The sequence below is a fragment of the Oryctolagus cuniculus genome, chromosome 13 (genome assembly GCF_051225735.1).
Source record: "Oryctolagus cuniculus isolate XC-2025 breed Fujian yellow rabbit chromosome 13, ASM5122573v1, whole genome shotgun sequence".
NCBI classification, from domain to species: Eukaryota; Metazoa; Chordata; class Mammalia; order Lagomorpha; family Leporidae; genus Oryctolagus; species Oryctolagus cuniculus.
The window spans coordinates 34,627,869-34,651,136 of record NC_142879.1 but is presented as its reverse complement, the minus strand read 5'-3'; the positions used below and the strand labels follow the sequence as shown (position 1 = coordinate 34,651,136).

The window sequence follows — 23,268 nt, the reverse complement described above, 5'->3', positions numbered from 1 at the left end:
CTGAAAACAAGGTGGCCTTCTTTCAGATTGCTACGTATTTTTAGGTGCTCAGAGGAATATGCTAATATGAGGTTTATTTTCTCATTTTTCATTTCCCTAGAAATAGAAAAAGGTTAATAGTTCTGAGGCATAAATAATTAAATAGCAGCTTCTCTATTCTTTGGATATTTTTTACTTTGTACTCCTATGTGATATTTCCCTACCTTAGCCAAAAAGAATTGAGTAAAATTGGTTGAACCCCCTAAATTAGTACAAGTCACAGGATCTGCAAGTTCTTACTTTTTATAGAATAGGTGCATTACTTTGATTTTTTTTTTTGTCTCAGAAGAGTAGAAATGAATGTAGGAATATCTTTTACTACACAATGGAAATTAAGTTTTCCGTTTCCTAACACTTAATGGTTTCATTTTCTCATTTAGCTTTTGATCTTGTCATACTTATATTGCAAAAGCAAATACTGTCAAATTAATTGTCCATTTCTAGAATTAAATTTCCTTTCTAGCTTCAGGTTCTTTTTAATGAACAACAGACTGCTCAGAAGTAAATTAGAATAATGTATTTTGGGAATTACGCTGTAGAAACCAGAAGTTAAATTTCTTTTATAGGCCTTTGTTAGAATAATTCATTCATTGGAAAAAAAACTCTAAATAAGACAACTGTAATTTTTAATGATTGAATTAAAATATGTTTGCTCTGTGGTGTGAAAGTTTCATTTTTCAAGTAAGAAACTGGGCTTTTCTTTTTTTAAAATGTTTGTATATTCTAATTGTTCTGGGAAAAAACTCTAGAGGGGAATTGTGGTTATATTTTACATCTTATGAAGTTACTGGTTTTATTCATTTATGTAAAACTTTTAACCTGCTAAGGGTAAGAATAAGGGTTATGGTTATGTTACCAATTCTAAACAGTTCAAAATAGTCCTATGACAGATGGATTTTTTTTAAAAGTTAAAAATTGAAAAATTGGATTACTAATTAGTGAGATGGTAGTTGCTTTTTGTTACTGTTGTTTACAACCAAAATTTGCTCCACTTTATTTCTCTTAGCAAACTTCTTGAACAACTTAAATCAATTCCTCAGTGCAATCCTTGATTCTCTGTGAATTTTAAGGAAAAATGGCTAAGATTGTAAAAAGAATAAATTTTTAAAGAAGTTCACCCTTTGAGAAAGGCTTGGGAGAAAAAGATTAAAGATTCAGAGCTAAATAGGAATGACTCATGTACCCTGAAATACCATTTTCTCAGGCAACTGTACAGGAAATAAAGTGAAAAGCCCAGTTAAATAAACCTTTGAGATATTTTGCTTATGACTGGAATGCTGTCCTGTTTAATGCAGCTGTGAGATGACTGACTCAGGAGCAACATCTGGTTGTGAATCACAGCATGAAAAAACAACACCTGAAGGCATTCTTGTAATCTTATTTTTAGATTTTTCCAGGAGGCAATATTTGCTATTTTTGAGCTGCTTTTAGTATAACCTGTATTATTAATCATTGGCAAAAATAATAGAGCACAGACCCAACTAACAATGGTATGATGTTATTTTGTTTGTTTTTTTCCCCTCAAAATGGTATGGTATGATGCTTATTTGGGAACTCATTGGCCTTTGTAATTGTTTTTTTCTAGCTCTGTTAGTTAGGTTTTGAAATTTACATCTGAATGGGCAGATTGATTTTCTATGATTGATACAGGATCTTTTGTTAGTAATTACACAACTTTTGTTTTGAAAATTTTAAAAAATTTATTTATTTGAAAGAATTACAAAGAGAGAAGGGAGACAGAGGGAGAGACACAGAGAGAGAGAGAGCTTCCATCTGCTGGTTTGCTCTCCATATGGCTGCAATGGCGAGGGCTGAGCCAGGCTATAAGCCAGGAGCTTCATCCAGGTTTTCCTCTTGGGTGACAAGGGGCCTAAGGTGCCTTAATCTGGTCACTAGCCAGGAGCTGGATCAGAAGTGAAGCAGCTGGGACATAAACCTGACCTCATATGGATGCTGGTGGCATCTGAGGCAGAGGCTTTACGTGCTTGACACAACACTGGCCCCTATTTTGAAATTTCGAAGTATGTATTGTATGCTCATGAAATGTACTGAAATTTTAACCTGTATTAAGTCATCTACTTTGAACTAGAAAAGATTTTCAGAGCATCTTTTCTGACAGTCAAATTCTGCCACTTAGACTTGAATTAGAACAAAAATACCATGTTTTTCTTATCACTTTTTTTAAGATTTATTTATTTGAAAGAGTTACAGAGGAAGAGAGAGATCAATCTTCCATCTGCCGGTTCACTCCAGCTGCTTTTATTGGGATAAATGAGGAATAATTTGGATGAGAATGTGTGGGGAGCAATCCGGACTGGACTAAGTTACTGAAATTAAGACTTATTCTATGCATCTGCTCTCCCACAATATGGCGCTGGGAGAGAAGTAAACAGCTTCCGCACAGCTGCCTCCAGTTCAACTAATAAACTGTAGGACTTGCTCCTGATTGGAGGAGAGCAGCGTACTCGGCGTGTGGGCAGCCGAGTTAGGATTGGCGGAGGAGGACTATAAAGGAGGAGAGAGCCGGCATGCACCAGGAACATCTATGGGGAACATCTAGCTGAAGGAACACCTGTACAGCCCCCCGAGAAAGCCGGCTGGCGGAGTGCTGCTCCCCTGCGGAAGTGGGGAATGTGGCCAGGGGGAACTGCCCTTCCACGGAGGTGGAAGGGATAGTAGCCAACCCGGGAAGAACCAGCAGCAAACCCGGGGAGGGCCGAGCAGACGAAAGAACAGCGCAGGGTCCTGTGTCGTTCCTCCACGAAGAGGGGGAGCGACATAATGGTGCCGTGACTCGGATATGAAGCCTAGGCAGGGCTTAGTGTCGTTCCTCCACGAAGAGGGGGAGCGACATAATGGTGCCGTGACTCGGATAGGAAACCTAGGACGGATATGAAACTTAGGAGGGAAGAAACGGGAAGAACTGGGAAAATATCGGAGAGAGAAACTAGCAAACAGCCTAGGGAAAATATCGGAGAGAGAGACTAGCAAACAGCCTAGGGAAAAGCCGGACGAAAAGGGTGCCGGAAGAAGCTATTGAAAGCCTAGGCATAGATTCGGATACGGACTACGGGGGGAAGCTGGGAGAAATCTCTAAGGTTGAAAGCGAAAGTGAAAGCTAGAACAAACAGACTCGGACGCGGACTGTGGGGAGAGGCCAGGAGAAATGAGGGAGGAATATTGTTGGAGGAAAGCTGGGGGAAACATACCGGGTAGAGAAAAATGTTAGGGAAATTGAAGCCGCGGGGGGCAGGCCAAGGCGGACACGAAAGCCACTTTGGGATTCTCAAGTTAGCCCGGGAATAGGGGGCGAAAAGTTGAAACCAGAAGCTGAAACGTGAGCCTGGTTGGGATCCGTCTGATTAGCCCGGGGAGCAAAGGACGGGAAGCCAAACCGTGGGGCGGAGACGTACGCTGGGTTGAATTCGCCAGGCTAGCCCGGGGAACTTAGATTGAATGCTAGTGGCGGACACGTAAGCTACACGCTGTGTGACTCGCGGAGGCTGCCGTGCGCAGAGAGAGCGTGCGGGGCACAAGTAGATAGGGAACGGGGCTGGCGAGGCCGTGGTTCAGACGCGAAAGGGTTAAGTGCGAGACCGCGGAGCTCGCGAAGCCAAGCCGCGCAAAGCCGAGCCGCGCAGATGAGGCGCGGGCTGAAGCTGCGCGGAGCCGTGAAGCTGCCGGCAGGGCGAGGCGCCGGGAAGCCGCGGGGATAAGAGAAACAGAAGTTTGGAAGTGGAGTGAGAGAAATGGGAATGTTGGCAGACAGAAGTAAAATGGGAGAAATAGGAATGCCCGGAGATAGAAAAATAGAGAAATAGAAAGGCCTCCCCTCAACATGGCAACGAGAAAGTTTGGATTCGGTCTGCCTGATTAAGTGAGGCGATGAGCACCTGGGCGGCTAGCAGCTTGTGCGCCGCAGGTCACCGAAGACAGGCACGAATTAACATCAGTAAGGCTTCCCCACAATGCAACAATTAGGAGGCTTGGATTCGGTCTGCCTAATTAAGGCGGTAAGCGCCAGCAAGCAGCTCGACCAGAGTATGAGCTGCAGGTCACCGAAGATAGGCACGAACCAACACTAATAAGTCTCCCCCACAATAAGGCAATGAGAAGGCTTGGATTCGGTTTGCCTGATAGGTCTTGTAAGTCCCCTGCAGGCAGAGCAGAGCATGCGCTGCAGGGCACCGAACACAGGCACGCATCAGCGCCTAAAAACCTCCTCACAACATGGCGAAGAGAGGACCCGGATTCGGTTTGCCTGATTGATAGGACTTGTAAGAGCCTGTGGCAACTCTAGCAAGTAGAGCAGAGTGTGTGCCGCGGGACACCGAAGACAGGCGCGTATCAACGCCAAAAAATAAAAAGAAAGGGGGATCTGTGGGGAGCAATCCGGACTGGACTAAGTTACTGAAATTAAGACTTATTCTATGCATCTGCTCTCCCACAATATGGCACTGGGAGAGAAGTAAACAGCTTCCGCACAGCTGCCTCCAGTTCAACTAATAAACTGTAGGACTTGCTCCTGATTGGAGGAGAGCAGCGTACTCGGCGTGTGGGCAGCCGAGTTAGGATTGGCGGAGGAGGACTATAAAGGAGGAGAGAGCCGGCATGCACCAGGAACATCTATGGGGAACATCTAGCTGAAGGAACACCTGTGCAGCCCCCCGAGAAAGCCGGCCGGCGGAGTGCCGCTCCCCTGCGGAAGTGGGGAATGTGGCCAGGGGGAACTGCCCTTCCACGGAGGTGGAAGGGATAGTAGCCAACCCGGGAAGAACCAGCAGCAAACCCGGGGAGGGCCGAGCAGACGAAAGAACAGCGCAGGGTCCTGTGTCGTTCCTCCACGAAGAGGGGGAGCGACAAGAATGTTGTTTTCTTTTGTCTTTCCCCAGAAACCTTTTATTCGAGGATTACAAACTTAATGCATTTCCTAAGTACAACTTTAGAAACAAAGCAATTCTTCCTACCATACCTGCCCTCCCATCCACACTCCTACCCCTCTTCCTCCTCCCTCTCCTATTCCCTTTCTTATTTTTTTTTTTTTGCTAAGATCTATTTTGAATTAACTTGATACACATGATTAACTCAATACTAAGTAAATAGTTCAACAAATAATATTGAAAAAAAAAAAAGTTCCTTAGCCGCCGAATAAAGGGCTGTTCAAAGTCATTGCTTCTCAAAGTGTCAATTTCACTTCTATCAATTACCTTTTAGGTGCTCTATTAGTTACCACAGATCAGGGAGTACATATAATTGTCCTTTTGAGACTGACTTATTTCACTAAGTATGATGTTTTCCAGTTTGATCCATTTTGTTGTAAACAGGATTTCATTTTTTTTTTTTAACCACTGTGTGGTATTCCACAGTGTACATAGCCCATCATTTCTTTATCCAGTCTTCAGTTGGCGGACATTTGGGTTGATTCCATATCTTAGCTATTGTGAATTGAGCTGCAATAAACATGGGGGTACAGATAACTCTTTCACATGCTGATTTCATTTCCCTTGGGTAAATTCCCAGGAGTGGGATGGCTGGGTCACGTGATAGGTCTATATTCAGATTTCTGAGGTATCTCTATATTATCTTCCACAGTATCTCTACCAGCTTACATTTCTACCAACAGTGGTTTAGAGTACCTTTTACCCTACATCCTCGCCAGCCTCTGTTGTTTGTTGATTTCTGTATGAAAGCCATTCTAACCGAGGTGAGGTAAAACCTCATTGTAGTTTTGATTTCCATTTCCCTGATGGCTAGTGATCCTAAGCATTTTTTCATTCATATGTTGGCTATCTGGATTTCCTCTTTCGAAAATTGTCTCGTTAAGGGACCGGTGCCGTGGCTCACTTGGTTAATCCTCTGCCTGCGGTGACAGCATCCCATATGGGCGCCGGGTTCTAGTCCCAGTTGCTCCTCTTCCAGTCCAGCTCTGCTGTGGCCCCGGGAAGGCAGTGGAGGATGGCCTAAGTGCTTGGGCCCTGCACCCACGTGGGAGACCAGGAAGAGGCACCTGGCTCCTGTCTTCGGATTGGCACAGCGCACCGACCGTAGTGGCCATTTGGGGTGTGAACCAATGGAAGGAAGACCTTTCTCTCTGTCTCTCTCTGTCTAACTCTGCCTAATAAAAAAAAATTTCTCTTTAAGTCCTTTGCCCATTTCTTAACTGGGTTTTGTTGTTGTTCTTAAATTTCTTGAGCTCTTTATATATTCTGGTTATCAATCCTTTATCAATTGCTAGTTTGCAATTAATTTCTCCCATTCTATCAATTGCCTCTTCACTTGGCTGAGTGTTTCTTTTGCCATGCAGAAGCTTCTCAATTTGATGTAATCCCATTTGTCAACTTTGACTTTGCTTGCCTGTGCCTCTGGGATCTTTTTCAAGAATGCTTTGCCTATGCTAGTGTCTAGCAGTGTTTCCCCAATGTTCTCTAATAATTTGATGGTAAAAGATCAGAGATTTAGGTCTTTGATCCATTTTGAGTGGGTTTTTGTGTAGAGTGTAAGATAGGAGTATTGCTCCATACTTCTGCACGTGGAGATCCAGTTTTCCCAGCACCATTTGTTGAAGAGATTATCCTTGTTCCAGGGATTGATTTTTTTCTCCTTTGTCAAAGATAAGTTGGTTGTAGATGGCATGGGTTGATTTCTGGTGTATCTATTCCATTCCATTGGTCTATCCATCTTTTTTTGTACCAGTACCAGGCTGTTGTGATTATAACTGCCCTGTAGTATATCTTGAAATCTGCTATTATGATTCCTCTAGCTTTGTTTTTGTTGTATAAGTTTCCTTTAGCTATTTGAGGTCTCCTATGTTTCTGTATGAATTGCAGCATCATTTTTTCTGTATCTGAGAAGAATGTCTGTGGTTTTTTGATTGGTATCACATTGAATCTGTAAATTGCTTTTGGTAGTATGGATTTTATGATGTTGATTCTTCCAGTCTATGAACATGATAAATTTTTCCTTTTTTTTCTGATCTTTTGTATTTTTTTGGTTTCAATTTTGTTTATTCTCTAATTTTAATTATTTCTTTTCTCCTACTATTTTTGGGTTTGCTGTTTTCTAGATTTTTTTCTTTTTCTTTTTCTAGATTCTTGAGATGCATTGATAGCTCATTTGTTTGGTGCCTTTCAATTTCTTGTTGTAGGCACCAATTGTTATAAACTTCCCTCTTAACATTGCTTTTGCTGTATCCCATAAGTTTTCATATGTTGCATTGTCATCTTCATTCATTTTCAGAATTTTTTTTATTTCTCTTTTGATTTCTTCAGTGACCCACTGTTAATTCAGGAGCATGTTGTTCAGTCTCCATGTGTTTGCATATGCTCTAGAGATTCCTAAGTTGTTTATTTCTAGCTTCATTCCTATGTGGTCAGAAGGTGCATGGTATGGTGTTTTTTGTTTTTTGTTTTGTTTTGTTTTCTTTTCTTTTTTAACTTACTGAGTCTTGCTTTATGGTCTAGCATGTGCTCTATCCTAGAGAAAGTCCCATGTACTAGTGAGAAGAATGTGTATTCTGCAACTGTAGGATGAAAAGTTCTATAGATATCCATTAGGTCCATTTGTTCTATAGTGTGGATTAACTCTGTTGCCTTGCTGATTTTCTGTCAGGTTGATCTTTCCATTACTGAAAACGGGAGTATTGAAGCCCCCCATTACTTTTGTATTGGGATCTGTGTCTCCCTGTAGATCCATTAACATTTCTGTTAAGTAGCCAAGTGCCCTGTAATTAGGTGCAAATACATTTATAATAGTCACAGCTTCCTGTTGAATTGATCCCTTAATCATTGCAATTTAACAATTTTTGTGTTAAAGTCTGTTTTCTCTGATATTAGGATGGCTACACCAGCTCTTTTTTGATATCTTTTTTCATCCTTTCACTTTCAGTCTACGTTTATTTTTGTGGATGAAGTGTGTATCTTATAGGTAGCAAATAGATGTGTTTTGTTAATCTATTCAGCCAGTCTGCATCTTAACAGGAGAGTTGAATAAAACTCAGTTGAAGTGTTGCCAGTCTGATTCTGGAGCTTAAAGTTTTAACTGACTTTTATCAACTTTTTAATTTACAGTAATTCATGTGAAGCATCTAAAGCTTGTCTGAGTAGTTGCTCAAAAAACGATAGTTTTATTCCTTCTCTTCTGATAAATTCAAAGGGAACTATATAAAAGTTAAAATGAATAGACAGGATCATAATCCAAACATATCTTGGGGTTTTAATTCTTTTTACATTGCTGAGCATCTTATTTTAATCTGACAGAATATTCCTATGCATATAAAATCAGTGTGAAGGACAGGCCTAGCAATTAAGATACTGGCAGCACCACATTGGAGTAACTGGATTCAATTCCTAGCTCAGACTCTTGATTCTGTTTTCCTGGAAACCCCAGGGAAGCAGCGATGTTGTCTCAATAATTAAGTTTCTGCCACCCATATGGGAGACCTGGATTGAAATCCCCACTCCTTGCTTCAGGTTTGACAAAGCCCTGGCCGTTGTGGGCATATAAGGGAGTTAACCAGTGGATAGGAGCTCTCAGTGTATAGTGTATTTGTCTGTTTCTGCCCCTCAAATAAATAAAAATTTAACAGAAAATCAGGGTATAAGAAAGCATAGCAGATGAGTAGAGTGATCTTATTTGGAAAATCTGTTTTCATTTTCATTGATAATTTGTCTTTCAAAAAACAAGTCACTTTTTAAGGACTGTGTGTGAAAAAATAGGTGTGTTTTTTATTGTATATTCGTCTAATGTCTTAGGTAACAAGCATTTGTCATTTTTAGATTTTTTTAAAGTCACCTTTGTAGTGTGACTTAAATGTGGATAAACTTGTTGTTCAGTATCTTAAAGTCCAAGTAACTTGCACACAATTTTATTGATGTAATAGATTTAGAAATTCAGCAAATTAAATGTTTCCTGATTATTAGTACATGTAGCAAAATCTTAGTGTAACATAGTTTACCATTGTTTTCTTCCTTCATCTCAGCATTATATGGGGATTAGTTCTATTATCTTTAGAAAAAATATTTTAAAATTATTTTAAACCTTATATTTCATCTAAGCATTTCTCATCTTTTTAAAAATAGGTAAATCAACAAACTGGGAAGATGATGGCTGGGGAGCATGGGAAGAAACAGAACCTCAAGAACCTGTGAGTTTTATAAATGCCTGCATGCTTTTTCATAGTGGCATTTTCCTTTTGTAAGGATGGTGACATTTCAGTGTTATGTTGACATCTTAAAATCTATGTCAGGGACATTCTTATGCTACTTAGTAACACTTAACTGTTAGATACCTATTTTTATTTTAAGTGTATTTGCTTATTTTTATTTATCTGAAAGGCAGGGCAACAGAGACAGAGATCTCCCATCTAGTGATTCATTCTGCAGATGGTTGCACTAGCCAATACTGGGCCAGAGAACGACTAACACCATCTGAATATCCCATGTGAGTGACAGGAACCCAAGTACTTTGCTGTCATCTTCTGCTTTCCCAGGGTGCACATTAGCAGGAAGCTGGATTGGAAACAGAGCTGAAACTGAAACCTGGACACTAATGGGAGTTGTGGGTATCCCAAGTGGCAGCTTAACTTGCTGCACCACAATCGTTACTCATCTGTGGATCCCTGTTTTTAAGGAATGTAATGACTTTATATAGCTAAGTGGGATAAGTGGAAAACAGTAGCTTTGAGATTCTTTATTCGGCCAGCGCCGTGGCTCACTAGGCTAATCCTCCGCCTGCAGCGCCGGCACCCCAGGTTCTAGTCCCAGTCGGGGTGCTGAATTCTGTCCCGGTTGCTCCTCTTCCAGTCCAGCTCCCTGCTGTGGCCCGGGAAGGCAGTGGAAGATGGCCCAAGTGCTTGGGCCCTGCACCCGCATGGGAGACCAGGAGGAGGCTCCTGGCTTCAGAACGGTGCAGCGCGCCGGCCATAGCAGCCATTTTGGGGGTGAACCAATGGAAGGAAGGCCTTTGTCTCTGTCTCTCTCTCTCACTGTCTAACTCTGCCTGTTAAATAAATAAAGAAAAAGATTATTTATTCTTCATGAGCTATTCTTTTTAGGCTCTTTTACCCATTCATTCAACAAATATTTGTTAAACCCACTAAATTCTAGGCATTTTTATAGGTGCTGAGGATATAGCAATGAATAAGATAGAAAAAGTCTCTGTATATGTTCATATACTGGTTAGTACTAGAAAATCTAACTAGAGGGGCTGGCGCAGTGGCGTAGTGGATAAAGCCGCGACCTGCAGTGCCGGCATCCCATATGGACACCGGTTCAAGACTCTGCTGCTCCACTTCCAATCCAGCTTTCTGCTATGGCCTGGGAAAGTAGTAGAAGATGGCCCAAGTCATTGGGCCCCTGCACCCACGTGGGAGACCTGGAAGAAGCTCCTGGCTTCAGACTGGCGCAGCTCTGGCCGTGGTAGCCAATTGGGCAGTGAACCAGTGGATGGAAGACCTCTCTCTCTCTGCCTCTCCTCTCTCTCTAACTCTGAATTTCAAATAAATAAATAAATATTAAAAAAAGAAAGAAAGAAAATCTAACTAGAACTGACTTAAAAAGCAAGGAAGTTTATCAGTTCATGTAGAAGAAAGTCCAGAGACAGGATGTGCTGTTGGGTTGGCTCGTCAGGAGATTCAACCATGTCATCAAGTACTTTCCTCCTGTCTACTTTGTAGGTACAGTGTTGAATTTATCCTAAGTGTTGTTCTACCAGATGTAGTGTGGCATATTTATTCACTCATGACCAGAGGGGGAAAAAGACTCGTACTTTCTGTGGCTCTTCAAACAGTAAGGAACAACTTTCCTAGAAACCTTTAGCAAACCTTGCTTTATATCTTCTTGGACCACTTGCTCATATATGAACTAATCGCTGGCGAGGGATTATGAGATTTTCTTCAGTCAATCACATCATTATGGGGATTTGGAGGATAAGAGGTCCAGCTTCTCTTGAGGCCTATGAACAGGGGAGGAATTGATACTTGAACAAAATCATGATTTTTTTTTTCAAAGAAAGAAGAATGAATATCTGAGGACACTTCAAATGTGGAAAATGAAATTGAAAGATTATTTTGGGGCCAAAATTTTTTGAATTTACACATGTATGGGGTTCGAAAAGCTCATGAAAGTGTATATTATGAAAAAACTATGTGAATTTAATTTTTTTAAATACTTTATTTGAAAGGCAGTGTTACAGAGAGAGAGTGTCAGAGAGAGAGATCTCTCATCTGCTGGTTCAGTCCCCATATGGCCACAATGGTCACAGCTAGACTGGTCTGAAGCCAGGAGCCAGGAGCTTCTTTTAATTTTTTGCACTCTCATATAATCCCTGTTCCTAAGATTTTATATTCTAGTGGGGAGAGAGAAATAAAAAAGAAAGATGCAAGTTATCAAATGTTAGTAAGGTATGCAGAGAATATGAATGGTGATAACAAGGTGATTAAGTGGCTACTACAGATTGAATGTTTAAAGAAGATAATTAGGAGCTGGCGTTACGGCATAGTCGGTAACCCTGCTGCCTGTGATGCCTACATCCCCTGTGAGTGCCAGTTTGAGTTATGCTGCTGCACTTCCGATCCAACTCCCAGTTAATGTACCTGGAAAAGCAGCAGAAGATGGCTCAAGTGCTTGGGACTCTGTATCCATGTGGGAGGTCCAGAAGAAGCTGCTGGCTCCTGGCTTTAGCCTGGCCTAGCCCCAGTCATTGCAGCCATTTGGGGACTGAACCAGCAGGTGGAAGATCTTTCTCTCTAACTCTGCCTTTCAAATAAATAAAATAAATCTTAAAAAAAAAAAAGACAGCATTTCACAGGGTATGCCATTTAAACTGAGATCTACAAAACCACATAAAGTCAATAAAGTGAAGATTTGGTAAGGAGTGTTCTAGTTCAGGGCAGCATTTCCTCAAAGGCCCTAAAGCAGGAACTGGCTTAGAGTTTAAAGAAACATAAAGAAGGCCAGTGTGGCATGGCAGGACTGAGACAGCTACACAGTGGGATCAGAGCAGGAAACAGGTCTGATGCAAAGCTTTGTGAATTCAGAATTTATTTCAGATGCAATGGGAAATCACATTTATCTGATTTCTGTAATTCGTGATGGCTGCTTCTTGGAATAGGTTGAAGTAGGATGCAAGAGAAGCAGGGAGACCAATTAGGAGGCTGTTGTAGTAATTCTGTTGAGAAAGTAAAGTTGCTTTGATTAAGGTGATATTAGTGAAAAATGAAAAGCAAATTCAGGCTGACTTTAGAAGGTAACAAGATTTTCCACTCAGTTGATTGTGAGGGATGAGGGGAAAGTAAAGAATCAAGAACAACTTCTTTGATCTGTGATGTGGTATCAAATAGATAAAACATGATTAGGGAAGTGCTGATATTTTCAAATGGTGAATAGTAGGAAATATTGTCTTTATTTTGTTAATGTTTGAAAATATTCATGATAACTAAGCTGTTTTTGACCAGTCATCTTTATTTCAATTCACAATACATCAGTATATTCAGAGTTTTTTTTAGGTGAACTGCAAGCATTTATATCAGAAATAAAATACTTTATTCTTTTTAAAGAATAATAATAAAAATTTTATTAATAAAATTCTTTTTAAAGAATCTAGCTTCTCATGCTTTTACATTTGTACCAGTCAGTTATTTGGAAACTCCACTGTCTAGTTGAGAATTGTGAAAAAAGCAGAGCAATATTTTAATATTATATCAAATTCTGACTTCATAGATCTGTCCACATTTATTGCTTTTTTAATCCCTTAAAATTTTATTTATTTTTTAAAGATTTTTATTTCTTTATTTGAAAGTCAGAGTTATACAGAGAGAGGAGAGACAGAGAGAGAGAGGTCTTTGATGGTTCACTCCCCAGTTGGCCGCAACGGCCAGAGCTGCACCGATCTGAAGCCAGGAGCTTCTTCCAGGTCTCCCACACGGGTGCAGAGACCTAAGAACTGGGGCCATCTTCTACTGCTTTCCCAGGCCGTAGCAGAGAGCTGGATCAGAAGTGGAGCCACCAGGACTTGAACTGTCGCCCATAGGGGATGCCGGCACTCCAGGCCAGGGCGTTAACCTGCTGCACCACAGTGCCAGCCCCAAATACCTTAAAATTTTAATGGGCAACTGGCCACATGAGTGTTCACTAATTCTTCTGTGCTTGCTTGCTTGCTTGCTTGCTTTTTTTTTTTTTTTTAAAGACTTATTTATTTATTTGAAAGGCAGAGTCACAAAGAGGCAGAGATAGAGAGATAGGGGTCTTCCATCTACTGGTTCACTCCCCAAATGACCACAACGGCTGGAGCTGAGCCTATCTGAAGGCTGGAGCTTCTTCTGGGTCTCTCACAGGGTACAGGGCCCAAGGACTTGAGCCATCTTCCACTGCTTTCTCGGGCACATTAGCAGGGAGCTGGATCAGAAGTGGAGCAGCCAGGACTTGAACTGGCCCTCATATGGGATGCTGGCACTGCAGGAGGCGGCCTTACTGGCTACACCACAGTGCTGGCCCCTGTTCACTAATTTAAGGGGAGTTTTTAAGGAGTCAAATATATCCCCCAAATTTCTAAGAACATGCCAAAGATTTTTCAAGCTTGCATTATTCCAAAGAGGTTTTTGTTTTGTTTTGTTTTTAAACCCTTTACCAACTCTCCCTGATAAAGGTGTCAGTGCCCAGAAATCAAGTGCAGCTCTTCTTTCCCAAATAAATTGTTTGGAATCACACATGAATGCAACATGAACAGTGAAGAAGCACAAGCCTTCTGGTACAAGAATAAACAGTTTTTGCAAAACTGCTTCCATGTGTTTGCCTTGAGCAACTGGATGGATGTGTCATATTGAATTGGGGAAGATGAGAAAATAGGAGAAGAAATCAGAGAACATAGTGTGCTAAGTCAAGACATGCCCATGTAATAGAGATTTGTGGAAAGCTCCATGGAGCGATTAAGAACAGGAAACCATTTTGGAAGACCTCTAGGAAAATCGAAATGTGTGGAATAGTATAAAATACAGCTATTGGAAGATGGTTATCCCATCAACTCTACAAACACCTTGTCCCTTGCTATTCAGGTGCTATGTCAAAATGGTGACTCAGCTTTGACTAACTGACTTCTATCAAGAATAATATGGAGTTGAGAAAGTAATTTACAGCTTCCTTCCCCATACATGTCTCTGTCACTACTACACTGTGTATTATTTTATAGTTTCTTGCTTGCTTTTTTGCTTCTTCAGTTAGGTAATGAACTTCTGAAGATCAAAGACTGAGTCTGAGTTATTATAGGAGCCAGAGCAGGTGCCTCAGCATATGTTTCTGAACATATGCCATTTTTAACTAGAAAATAGGAGTAGGACAAGAGATCACATCCAGAAATAGCAAATACTTCATTAATCATCATAGTTTTCATAATATTTATAGAGATATTCTCTCTCCTATTGCTATTTTTGTGATTCTTGTTTTCTCTAGTTTTTTCTTGGTTAGTCTACAAAGTTTTTTTGAATTTTGTTGATTTGTTTCAGAGCTGTTTCAAAACAAAGTTCCATTAACTTCGCCATTGTTTTTCTATTTTTATTGTGTTCAGTTGTATCTCTAACTCTTTTTGGGGTTACTTTGCTCTTCTTTTTCTAGTTTCTTAAAACAGAATTGTAGATTATATACGTTAAATCGCTCTTGCCTTCTTATATAAAGCCATAAATTTCCCTCTAAGCAATAATTGAGCTCCATCTCACATATTTTGAGAGGATGTATAGAATTGAAGATTTGTTTGATGATAAATACCTAGTGATAGTGAAATGAGTAGTGAGTACTGGAAAAGGAATATTCTGAGTCAAGGTCCTCCATTAAGGAAGGCAGAATGGGAAACCCTCATTCAAGAGAGACTAGAGGGCCGGTACCGTGGCTCACTTGGCTAATCCTCCGCCTGTGGTGCTGGCATCCCATATGGGCGCTGGGTTCTAGTCCCAGTTGCTCCTCTTCCAGTCCAGCTCTCTGCCATGGCCTGGGAAGGCAGTGGAGGATGGCCCAAGTGCTTGAGCGTCTGTCCCCACGTGGGAGACCAGGAAGAAGCACCTGGCTCCTGGCTTCAGATCAGAACAGCGCCGGCCGTAGCGGCCATTTGGGGTGTGAACCAACAGAAGGAAGACCTTTCTCTCTGTCTCTCTCTCTCTCACTGTCTATCTGTCAAAAAATAAAAATAAAATTAAAAAATTCAAAAGAGACTTGAAATATGCTCTTTCAGTTTAACAGAAAGTGAGAGAATCATTTTACAGAGGCAATTATGATTTAACAGATTAACAGAAAATGAAAACATGCTGGTCAGCTAGAGGCCTCAGAGAAATAAAGAATAACCGTTTGTAAACAAGGCCACTTCAATCACCCATGTGACTGAATTGGAATAATTAGACTAGATCTCACACGTACCAGGCCATTTCTTAGGTTTTCTTTTCATCATTGAGAGGCACTGTCCTTTTTGTCTTAAAATAGAGGTTCTCTCCACTCCCTTAATTCTGGATCCTTAGGCGTTATGCATGGTGACCCCAAGTCATGACAGTAGTGAGAACAGCAAAGCAAATTGGATCCAAGGTGCTGGGCGCATTTGCTGCAGGGACCAGCTTCCCATGGCAGTACAGCCTGAGAAGCAACAGAGTTGGCAGTGCAGTGGAACTGCATTGTCTGAGTTCAGTTCCCTGCACCTTGCATATATCCTGGGGGAAGTTGTCTTTTTTTTTTTTTTTTTTTTTTGACAGGCAGAGTTAGAGAGAGAGACAGAGACAGAGAGAAAGGTCTTCCTTCTGTTGGTTCAGTTGGCGCGCTGCACCGATCTGAAGCCAGGAGCCAGGTGCTTCTCCTGGTCTCCCATGCGGGTGCAGGGCCCAAGCACTTGGACCATCCTCCACTGCCCTCCCGGGCCACAGCAGAGAGCTTGACTGGAAGAGGAGCAGCCAGGACAGAACTTGGCACCCAGCCTGAACTAGAACCCAGGGTGCTGGCGCCGCAGGCGGAGGATTAGCCTAGTGAGCCGTGGCGCCAGCCAAGGGAAGTTGTCTAGATAAATCTGTTTCCCCAGAATAGTGATAGAACTTCCTTTCTAGACTTACTTTGAGAATTAAGTAAGATGTATTTGTAAAGTACTTAATATAGTGTCTGGCACATAGAAAATGTTTGGTAAATGTTCCTGTGAACGTCATTCGAATCACCTGTGTCATCCGTGCCTCATTTTTTTTTAACTTTTATTTAATAAATATAAATTTCCAAAGTACAGCTTTTGGATTACAGTGGCTTTTTCCCCCCATAACTTCCCTCCCACCCACAACCCTCCCATCTCACGCTCCCTCTCCCATTCCATTCACATTAAGATTCATTTTCAATTATCTTTATTATACAGAAGATCAGTTTAGCATATATTAAGTAAAGATTTCAACAGTTTGCATCCACACAGAAACACAAAGTGTAAAGTACTGTTTGAGTACTAGTTACAGCATTAATTTACATTGTACAACAAACACATTAAGGACAGAGATCCTACATGGGGAGTAAGTGCACAGTGACTCCTGTTGTTGACTTAACAATTGACACCCTTGTTTATGGCGTCAGTAATCACCCTAGGCTCTTGTCATGGGTTGCCAAGGCTGTGGAAGCCTTTTGAGTTCACCAACTCTGATCTTATTTAGACAAGGTTGTAGTCAAAGTGGAAGTTCTCTCCTCCCTTCAGAGAAAGGTACCTCCTTCTTTGATGGCCCGTTCTTTCCACTGGGATCTCACTCACAGAGATCTTTCATTTAGGTGTTTGTTTGTTTGTTTGTTTGCCAGAGTGTCTTGGCTTTCCATGCCAAAAATACTCTCATGGGCTCTTCAGCCAGATCTGAATGCCTTAAGGGCTGATTCTGAGGCTAGAGTGCTGTTTAGGACATCTGCCATTCTATGAGTCTGCTGTGTATCCCGCGTCCCATGTTGGATTGTTCTCTCCTTTTTAATTCTTTCAGTCAGTATTAGCAGACATGAGTCTTGTTTATGTGATCCCTTTGACTCTTTTTTTTTTTTTTTTTTTTTTTTTGACAGACAGTAAATAGTGAGAGAGAGAGACAGAGAGAAAGGTCTTCCTTTACTGTTGATTCACCCTGCAATAGCCGCCACGGCCAGTGCACTGCAGCCAACGCATCGTGCTGATCCGAAGCCAGGAGCCAGATGATTCTCCTGGTCTCCCATACGGGTGCAGGGCCCAAGGACTTGGGCCATCCTCCACTGCCTTCCCGGGCCATAACAGAGAGCTGGCCTGGAAGAGGGGCAACTGGGACAGAATCCGGTGCCCCGACTGGGACTTGAACCTGGTGTTCCAGCGCTGCAGGCGGAGGATTAGCCTATTGAGCTGTGGCGCCGGCCTCCCTTTGACTCTTAATCCTTTCATTATGATCAATTGTGAACTGAAACTGATCACTTGGACCAATGAGATGGCATTGGTACATGCCACCTTGATGGGATTGTATTGGAATCCCCTGACACGTTTCTAACTCCACCATTTGGGGCAAGTCCGATTGAGCATGTCCCAAATTGTACATGTCCTCCCTCTCTTATTCCCACTCTTATATTTAACAGGGATCACTTTTCAGTTAAAATTTAAACACCTAAGAATAATTGTGTGTTAATTACAGAGTTCAACCAATAGTATTAAGTAGAACAAAAAAAAATACTAAAATGGATAAAGTATTACATTGTATATCAATAGTCAAGACAAGGGCTGATCAAGTCACTGTTTCTCATAGTGTCCATTTCACTTCAACAGGTTTCCTTTTTGGTGCACGGTTAGTTGTCACCAATGAGGGAGAACATATGACATTTGTCCCTTTAGGACTAGCTTATTTCACTCAGCATGATGTGTTCCAGATTCCTCCATTTTGTTGCAAATGACCAGATTTCATTATTTTTTACTGCTGTATAGTATTCTATAGAGTACATATCCCATAATTTCTTTATCCAATCTACTGTTGATGGCATTTAGGTTGATTCCAGGTCTTAGCTATTGTGAATTGAGCTGCAATAATCATTAAGGTGCAGATAGCTCTTTTATCTACCAATTTAATTTCCTTTGGGTAAATTCTAAGGAGTGGGATGGCTGGGTTGTATGGTAGGGTTATATTCAGGTTTCTGAGGAATCTCCAGACTGACTTCCATAGTGGCTTAACAAGTTTGCATTCCCACCCACAGTGGGTTAGTGTCCCTTTTTCCCCACATCCTCTCCAGCATCTGTTGTTGGTAGATTTCTGTATGTGAGCCATTCTAAGCGGGGTGAGGTGAAACCTCATTGTGGTTTTGATTTGCATTTCCCTGATTGCTATGATCCTGAACATTTTTTCATGTGTCTGTTCCGTGCCTCATTTTTCTTCACTTTGAGGACCAAACACTGCTTAGGTGTCCTGTCACCTGCTCATTATGGTGCTAAAGGATTTCTTAGAGAAGAAATTTTGTTATTGTGCCTGCTTTCTACATGTCATATTGTTTGAGTACAAAGTAACAGTATGGAAAAAATTAAGACATAAACTTTTCCGCCTTTTGTTCTTTGTTCACCTTTTTATAGCACATTTCCATAGTTGATCTCCTAATATATCAAGAGACTTGTTTCTTTTAGAGGAATTATCTTTTTTTTTTTTTAAGATTTATTTATTTTACCTGAAAGTCAGAGTTACACAGAGAGAGAAGGAGAGGCAGAGAGAGAGGTCTTCCATCCGCTGGTTCACTCCCCAATTGGCCACAACTGCTGGAGCTACACCAGTCTGGAGGCAGGAGCTTCTTCCAGATCTGCTACGAAGGTGCAGGAGTCCAAGGACTTGGGCCATCTTCCACTGCTTTCCCAGGTCATAGCAGAGAATTGGATCAGAAGTGGAGCAGCCGGGACTCTAACCGGCACTCATATGAGATGCTGGCACTGCAGGTGGCGGCATACTCGCTACGCAGCAGCACCAGCCCCTAGAGGATTTATCTTTAAAAAATGGCTTATGGGCCAGCGCTGTGGAATAGCAGGTTAAATCACCTTCTGTAGCACCAGCATCCCATATGGGCACTGTTCATTTCCCAGATACTTCTCTTCCTATCCAGCTGCCTGAGAAAGCAGTGGAAGATGGCCCAAGTGCCTGGGCCCCTTTACCCATGTGGGAGACTCAGAAGAAGCTACTGGCTCCTGGCTTTGGTCTGGCCCAGCCCTGGCTGTTTCGGCCATTTGGGGGATGAACCCCTCTGTATATAACTCTGCCTTTCAAAAAAAATCTTTACAAAAAAATTCGTTTATACATAATATTTCTCTTCCTCCACCTCCCCACTACCAGTGGTTTCTGTTTTAAATTTGCTTCATAATACTATGCTAAAATTTACTTGGGGTAAAATAGCCAAGATTTCTGGGGGATAAGAAGTTTTTAACCCTGCTTAACAGGATATTGCTTGGTTTTAGGTATTGTCTTTAGAAGCTTTTTTATCTTATGAATCTGATACATTGCACGTTGTGCCTTAGTCACAAAGAAGAGTTACTTCAGAATTACCTGTGACTGGGAGCTTGCGGTTGCATAGATATGTAGCTACTCCCCCATGGGGTTGTAGGTGAAAAGAAGTGATGCTGGTATCCCACATTAGTGCTGGTTTGAGTCCCTGCTACCACCTTTCTCATCTAGCTCCCTGCTAATGCACCTGAGAAAATGGCAGATAAAGACTGAAGTGTTTGGGCCCCTGCCACCCACATGGGAAACCAGGATGGAGTTCCAGGCTCCTGGCTTCCACCTAGCTCAGCTGCAACCAGCTGTTGTGGCTATTTGAAGAGTGAACCAGTGAATGGAAGATTGTGTGTGTGTGTGTATGTGTGTGTGTGTATCTGTGTCACTATCACTCTGCCTTTCAAATACATAAAGAGGCATAGGGCTTGATTACAACACGATTGCATTCAGGGATAATCTAGCATCATTCCTGAGAAGCACAACCTAAGCTTCAGATCTAGAGTTTTATGGCATATCAAACCCTAATGGTGTTATGTAATGTAATGGTGGCATTTGTAACCTGTTTTTATGATCTGTAATACCCACTTGTCTACACTGACTTTACTGAGGCAAACTGCCATGTTATGCTTTCATTCCCACAGTCAGAAGAAGGAGAGTAGATCGGACATAAAAAAGAAAATGTGGTGGAAAATGGCATACTGGTTTTTCTGCCTCTGCCACTCACCTGTAATCAATAGATGAAACTAATCCACATGAAATTGTTTTTTAAAAATTTTTAAGGGGCCAGTGCTGTGGCATAGCCTGTTAAGCCACTGCCTGCAGTGCTGGCATCCCATATGGATGCAGGTTCAAGTCCTGACTGCTCCATTACCAGTCCAGCCCCCTGCTAATGTGCCTGGGAAAGCACAAGCAGATGGCCCAAGTACTTGGGCTCCTACACCCACTTGGGAGACCCAAAGAAGCTCCTGGCTTCGACCATTTGAGGAGTGAATCAGTGGATGGAAAATCAGTCTCTCTCTTTCTCTCTCTCTCTCTCTGCCTCCTCTCCCTCTCTCTCTAACTCTACCTTTCAAATAAATCTTTAAAACAGTTTTACTTCGTTTTCATTTTGAAAGGCAGAGAGACAGATTTTCTGTCTGCTAGTTCAATCCCCAAATGCCTTCAACAGTGAAGGCTGGACCAGGTTGAACTCAGTCCTAGTTTCCCACGTGCATGGCAGAGACCCAATACTTGAGCCAACACCTGCTGCCTCTCAGGATGTGTATTACCAGAGAAATGGAATGGGTCAAGACTGAAACCCAGGCACCCCGGTATGAAGGTATTCCAAGCAACACTTAACCACTGTGCCAGAGCCCGCGCCCCACTCCCATCCTTGAAATTTCAATTCTAGTTTCATATTATTAAATACGTTTGTGAGATGGCTAAGCAGTGTTAGGGATATAACCAAATTCTCTGAATTTACTTTTAAACAAGTGACACCTGTTTCCCATGCTTTCATCATAGTCCTTATGGAGTAAAATTCCTTTTTGCTTCTTGGATCACTTGCAGTCCATTTGTCTTGGTGGTGGTAAACAAGGCTTGATCATAATCTGACACTGAGTTCAAGACCCAACTAAAAAGGATGTGATATGCTATCCTTTCTTGTATCTGTCTAACTTGTACCAACCATGTATACTCAGTCTCTCTATAACTCTGCCTTTGAAATAAATAAATCTGTAAAAAAGTAAGTCTATAGGAGAGCAAGTTCTTTCTTTTTTTTTTTTAAGATTTATTTATTTATTTGAAAATCAGAGTTATACAGAGAGAGAAGAGGCAGAGAGAGAGAGAGGGCTTCCATCCTCCGGTTCACTCGTCCAATTGACCACAATGGCTGGAGCTGCGCCAATCCGAAGCCAGGAGCTTCTTCCAGTTCTCCCACGTGAGTGCAGGGGCCCAAAGTCCTGGGCCATCTTCCACTGGAAAGCAAGTACTTTCAAAAACAATCGGTCTGGTAACAAATTAATATGGCATATAGAGCACAATTTGGGAATATCTAGAAAATTTGCTAATACAAATTTCCTTTGACCCAGCAACTTTACTTCTAGGCATTTTTGCTACTAGTATACTCCTACACAAACAAAGTGACAAATGAATAAAGTTATTCATTATAGCATTCAGTTGCTTGTAACAGTGAAAGATTTTAATCAATAGAAATACCCATCACAAAACCAATACCCATCAGTAGAGGGATAGTTAAATGAATTATGGGGGCTGCACTATGGTGTAGTGGGTAAAGCCGCCGCCTGCAGTTCTGGTATCCCATATGGACGCTGGTTCAAGTCCCAGCTGCTCACTTCTGATCCAGCTCTCTGCTATGGCCTGGGAAAGCAGTAGAAGAGGGCCCAAGCCCCTGGGCCCCTGCACCCAATGGGAGATCTGGAGGAAGCTCCTGGCTCCTGGGTTTGGATTGGTGCAGTTCCGGCCATTGCAGCCAATTGGGGAGTGGACCAGCAGATGGAAGACCTCTCTCTCTCTCTCTCTCTCTCTCACTCACTCTCTCTCTCTCCCCCTCCCCCTCCCTCTCTCCCTATCTGTAACTCTGACTTTGAAATAAATAAAATAAATCTTTAAAAAAATGAATTATCCTCATGACAAGAGCCTAGGGTGATTACTGATGCCATAAACAAGGGTGTCAATTTGTTAAATCAACAACAGGAGTCACTGTGTACTTACTCCTCATGTAGGATCTCTGTCCTTAATGTGCTGTACATTGTGATTTAATGCTATAACTAGTACTCAAACAGTACTTTACACTTTGTGTTTCTGTGTGGGTGCAAACTGTTGAAATCTTTACTTAATATATGCTAAATTGATCTTCTGTGAATGGAATGGGAGAGGGAGCGTGAGATGGGAGGGTTGTGGATGGGAGGGAAGTTATGGGGGGGGAGCCACTGTAATACAAAAGCTGTACTTTAGAAATTTATATTTATTAAATAAATTTAAAATTTTTGTAAAAAAATGAATTATGTTGTATCCATAAAATGGAATACTTTGTAGCCATTAAAAAGATTAAAGAAGCTTCTTGAGGAATGAGGTACAAGATATATATTAAGAAATAATCAGACTGTCAAAATTTATGTTTATTAAGTTGCCATTCATGTAAGAAAAAAGAGAAAAGAGTAGCAAATATATTTGCTTGGTGGGTATAAACTATCTCTGGAAGTACATAGAAGAACTATTGAACCGGTTGTCTTTGGAGTAACTAGGTGGTTAGAGAACAGGAGAATGAGAGAGACCTTTCAAAGATGACTTTTTATACTTGATGAATTTTTTTAGTAATAGGAATTTACTCACATAATAAATAAAAACAAAACCACTTTGCAGGTGAAATAGAAAGAATGACATTTTTTTAAAAAGATTTATTTACTTATTTGAAAGTCAGAGTTACACAGAGAGAGCGAGCTGCACCGATCTAGAGCCAGGAGCTTCTTCTGGGTATCCTGTGCGGGTGCAGGGGCCCAAGGACTTGAGCCATCTTCTACTGTTTTCCCAGGCCATAGCAGAGAGCTGGATTAGAAGTGGAGCAGCTGCGTCTCGAACCGGCACCCATATGGGATGCCGGCGCTTCAGGCCAGGGCATTAACCCGCTGCGCCACAGCACCGGCCCCGAAAGTATCACATTTTTATCAAACACTTTTTTATCAATCCTGCAACCATAATAAACAGATAATTTTTTTCTTTGTTGTCTAGCTGTGGTTACCATAATCATCTCTCTATAAATAGGATTATTTACTAAGTTT

At 41.6% G+C, this 23,268-nt stretch overlaps 1 protein-coding gene across 4 annotated transcripts in view; it reads left to right on the top strand.

The window, feature by feature from the left end:
• Positions 1–23,268, top strand: part of RAB3GAP2 (RAB3 GTPase activating non-catalytic protein subunit 2) — a 104,123-nt gene that overhangs the window by 11,845 nt on the left and 69,010 nt on the right. For all 4 annotated transcript variants that reach the window (XM_051820585.3, XM_051820588.3, XM_089312214.1 and 1 more), the window contains one exon: positions 9,117–9,181. In XM_051820585.3, coding sequence (XP_051676545.1) covers positions 9,117–9,181 — 65 coding nt within the window. The remainder of the gene's footprint in view (positions 1–9,116; positions 9,182–23,268) is intronic.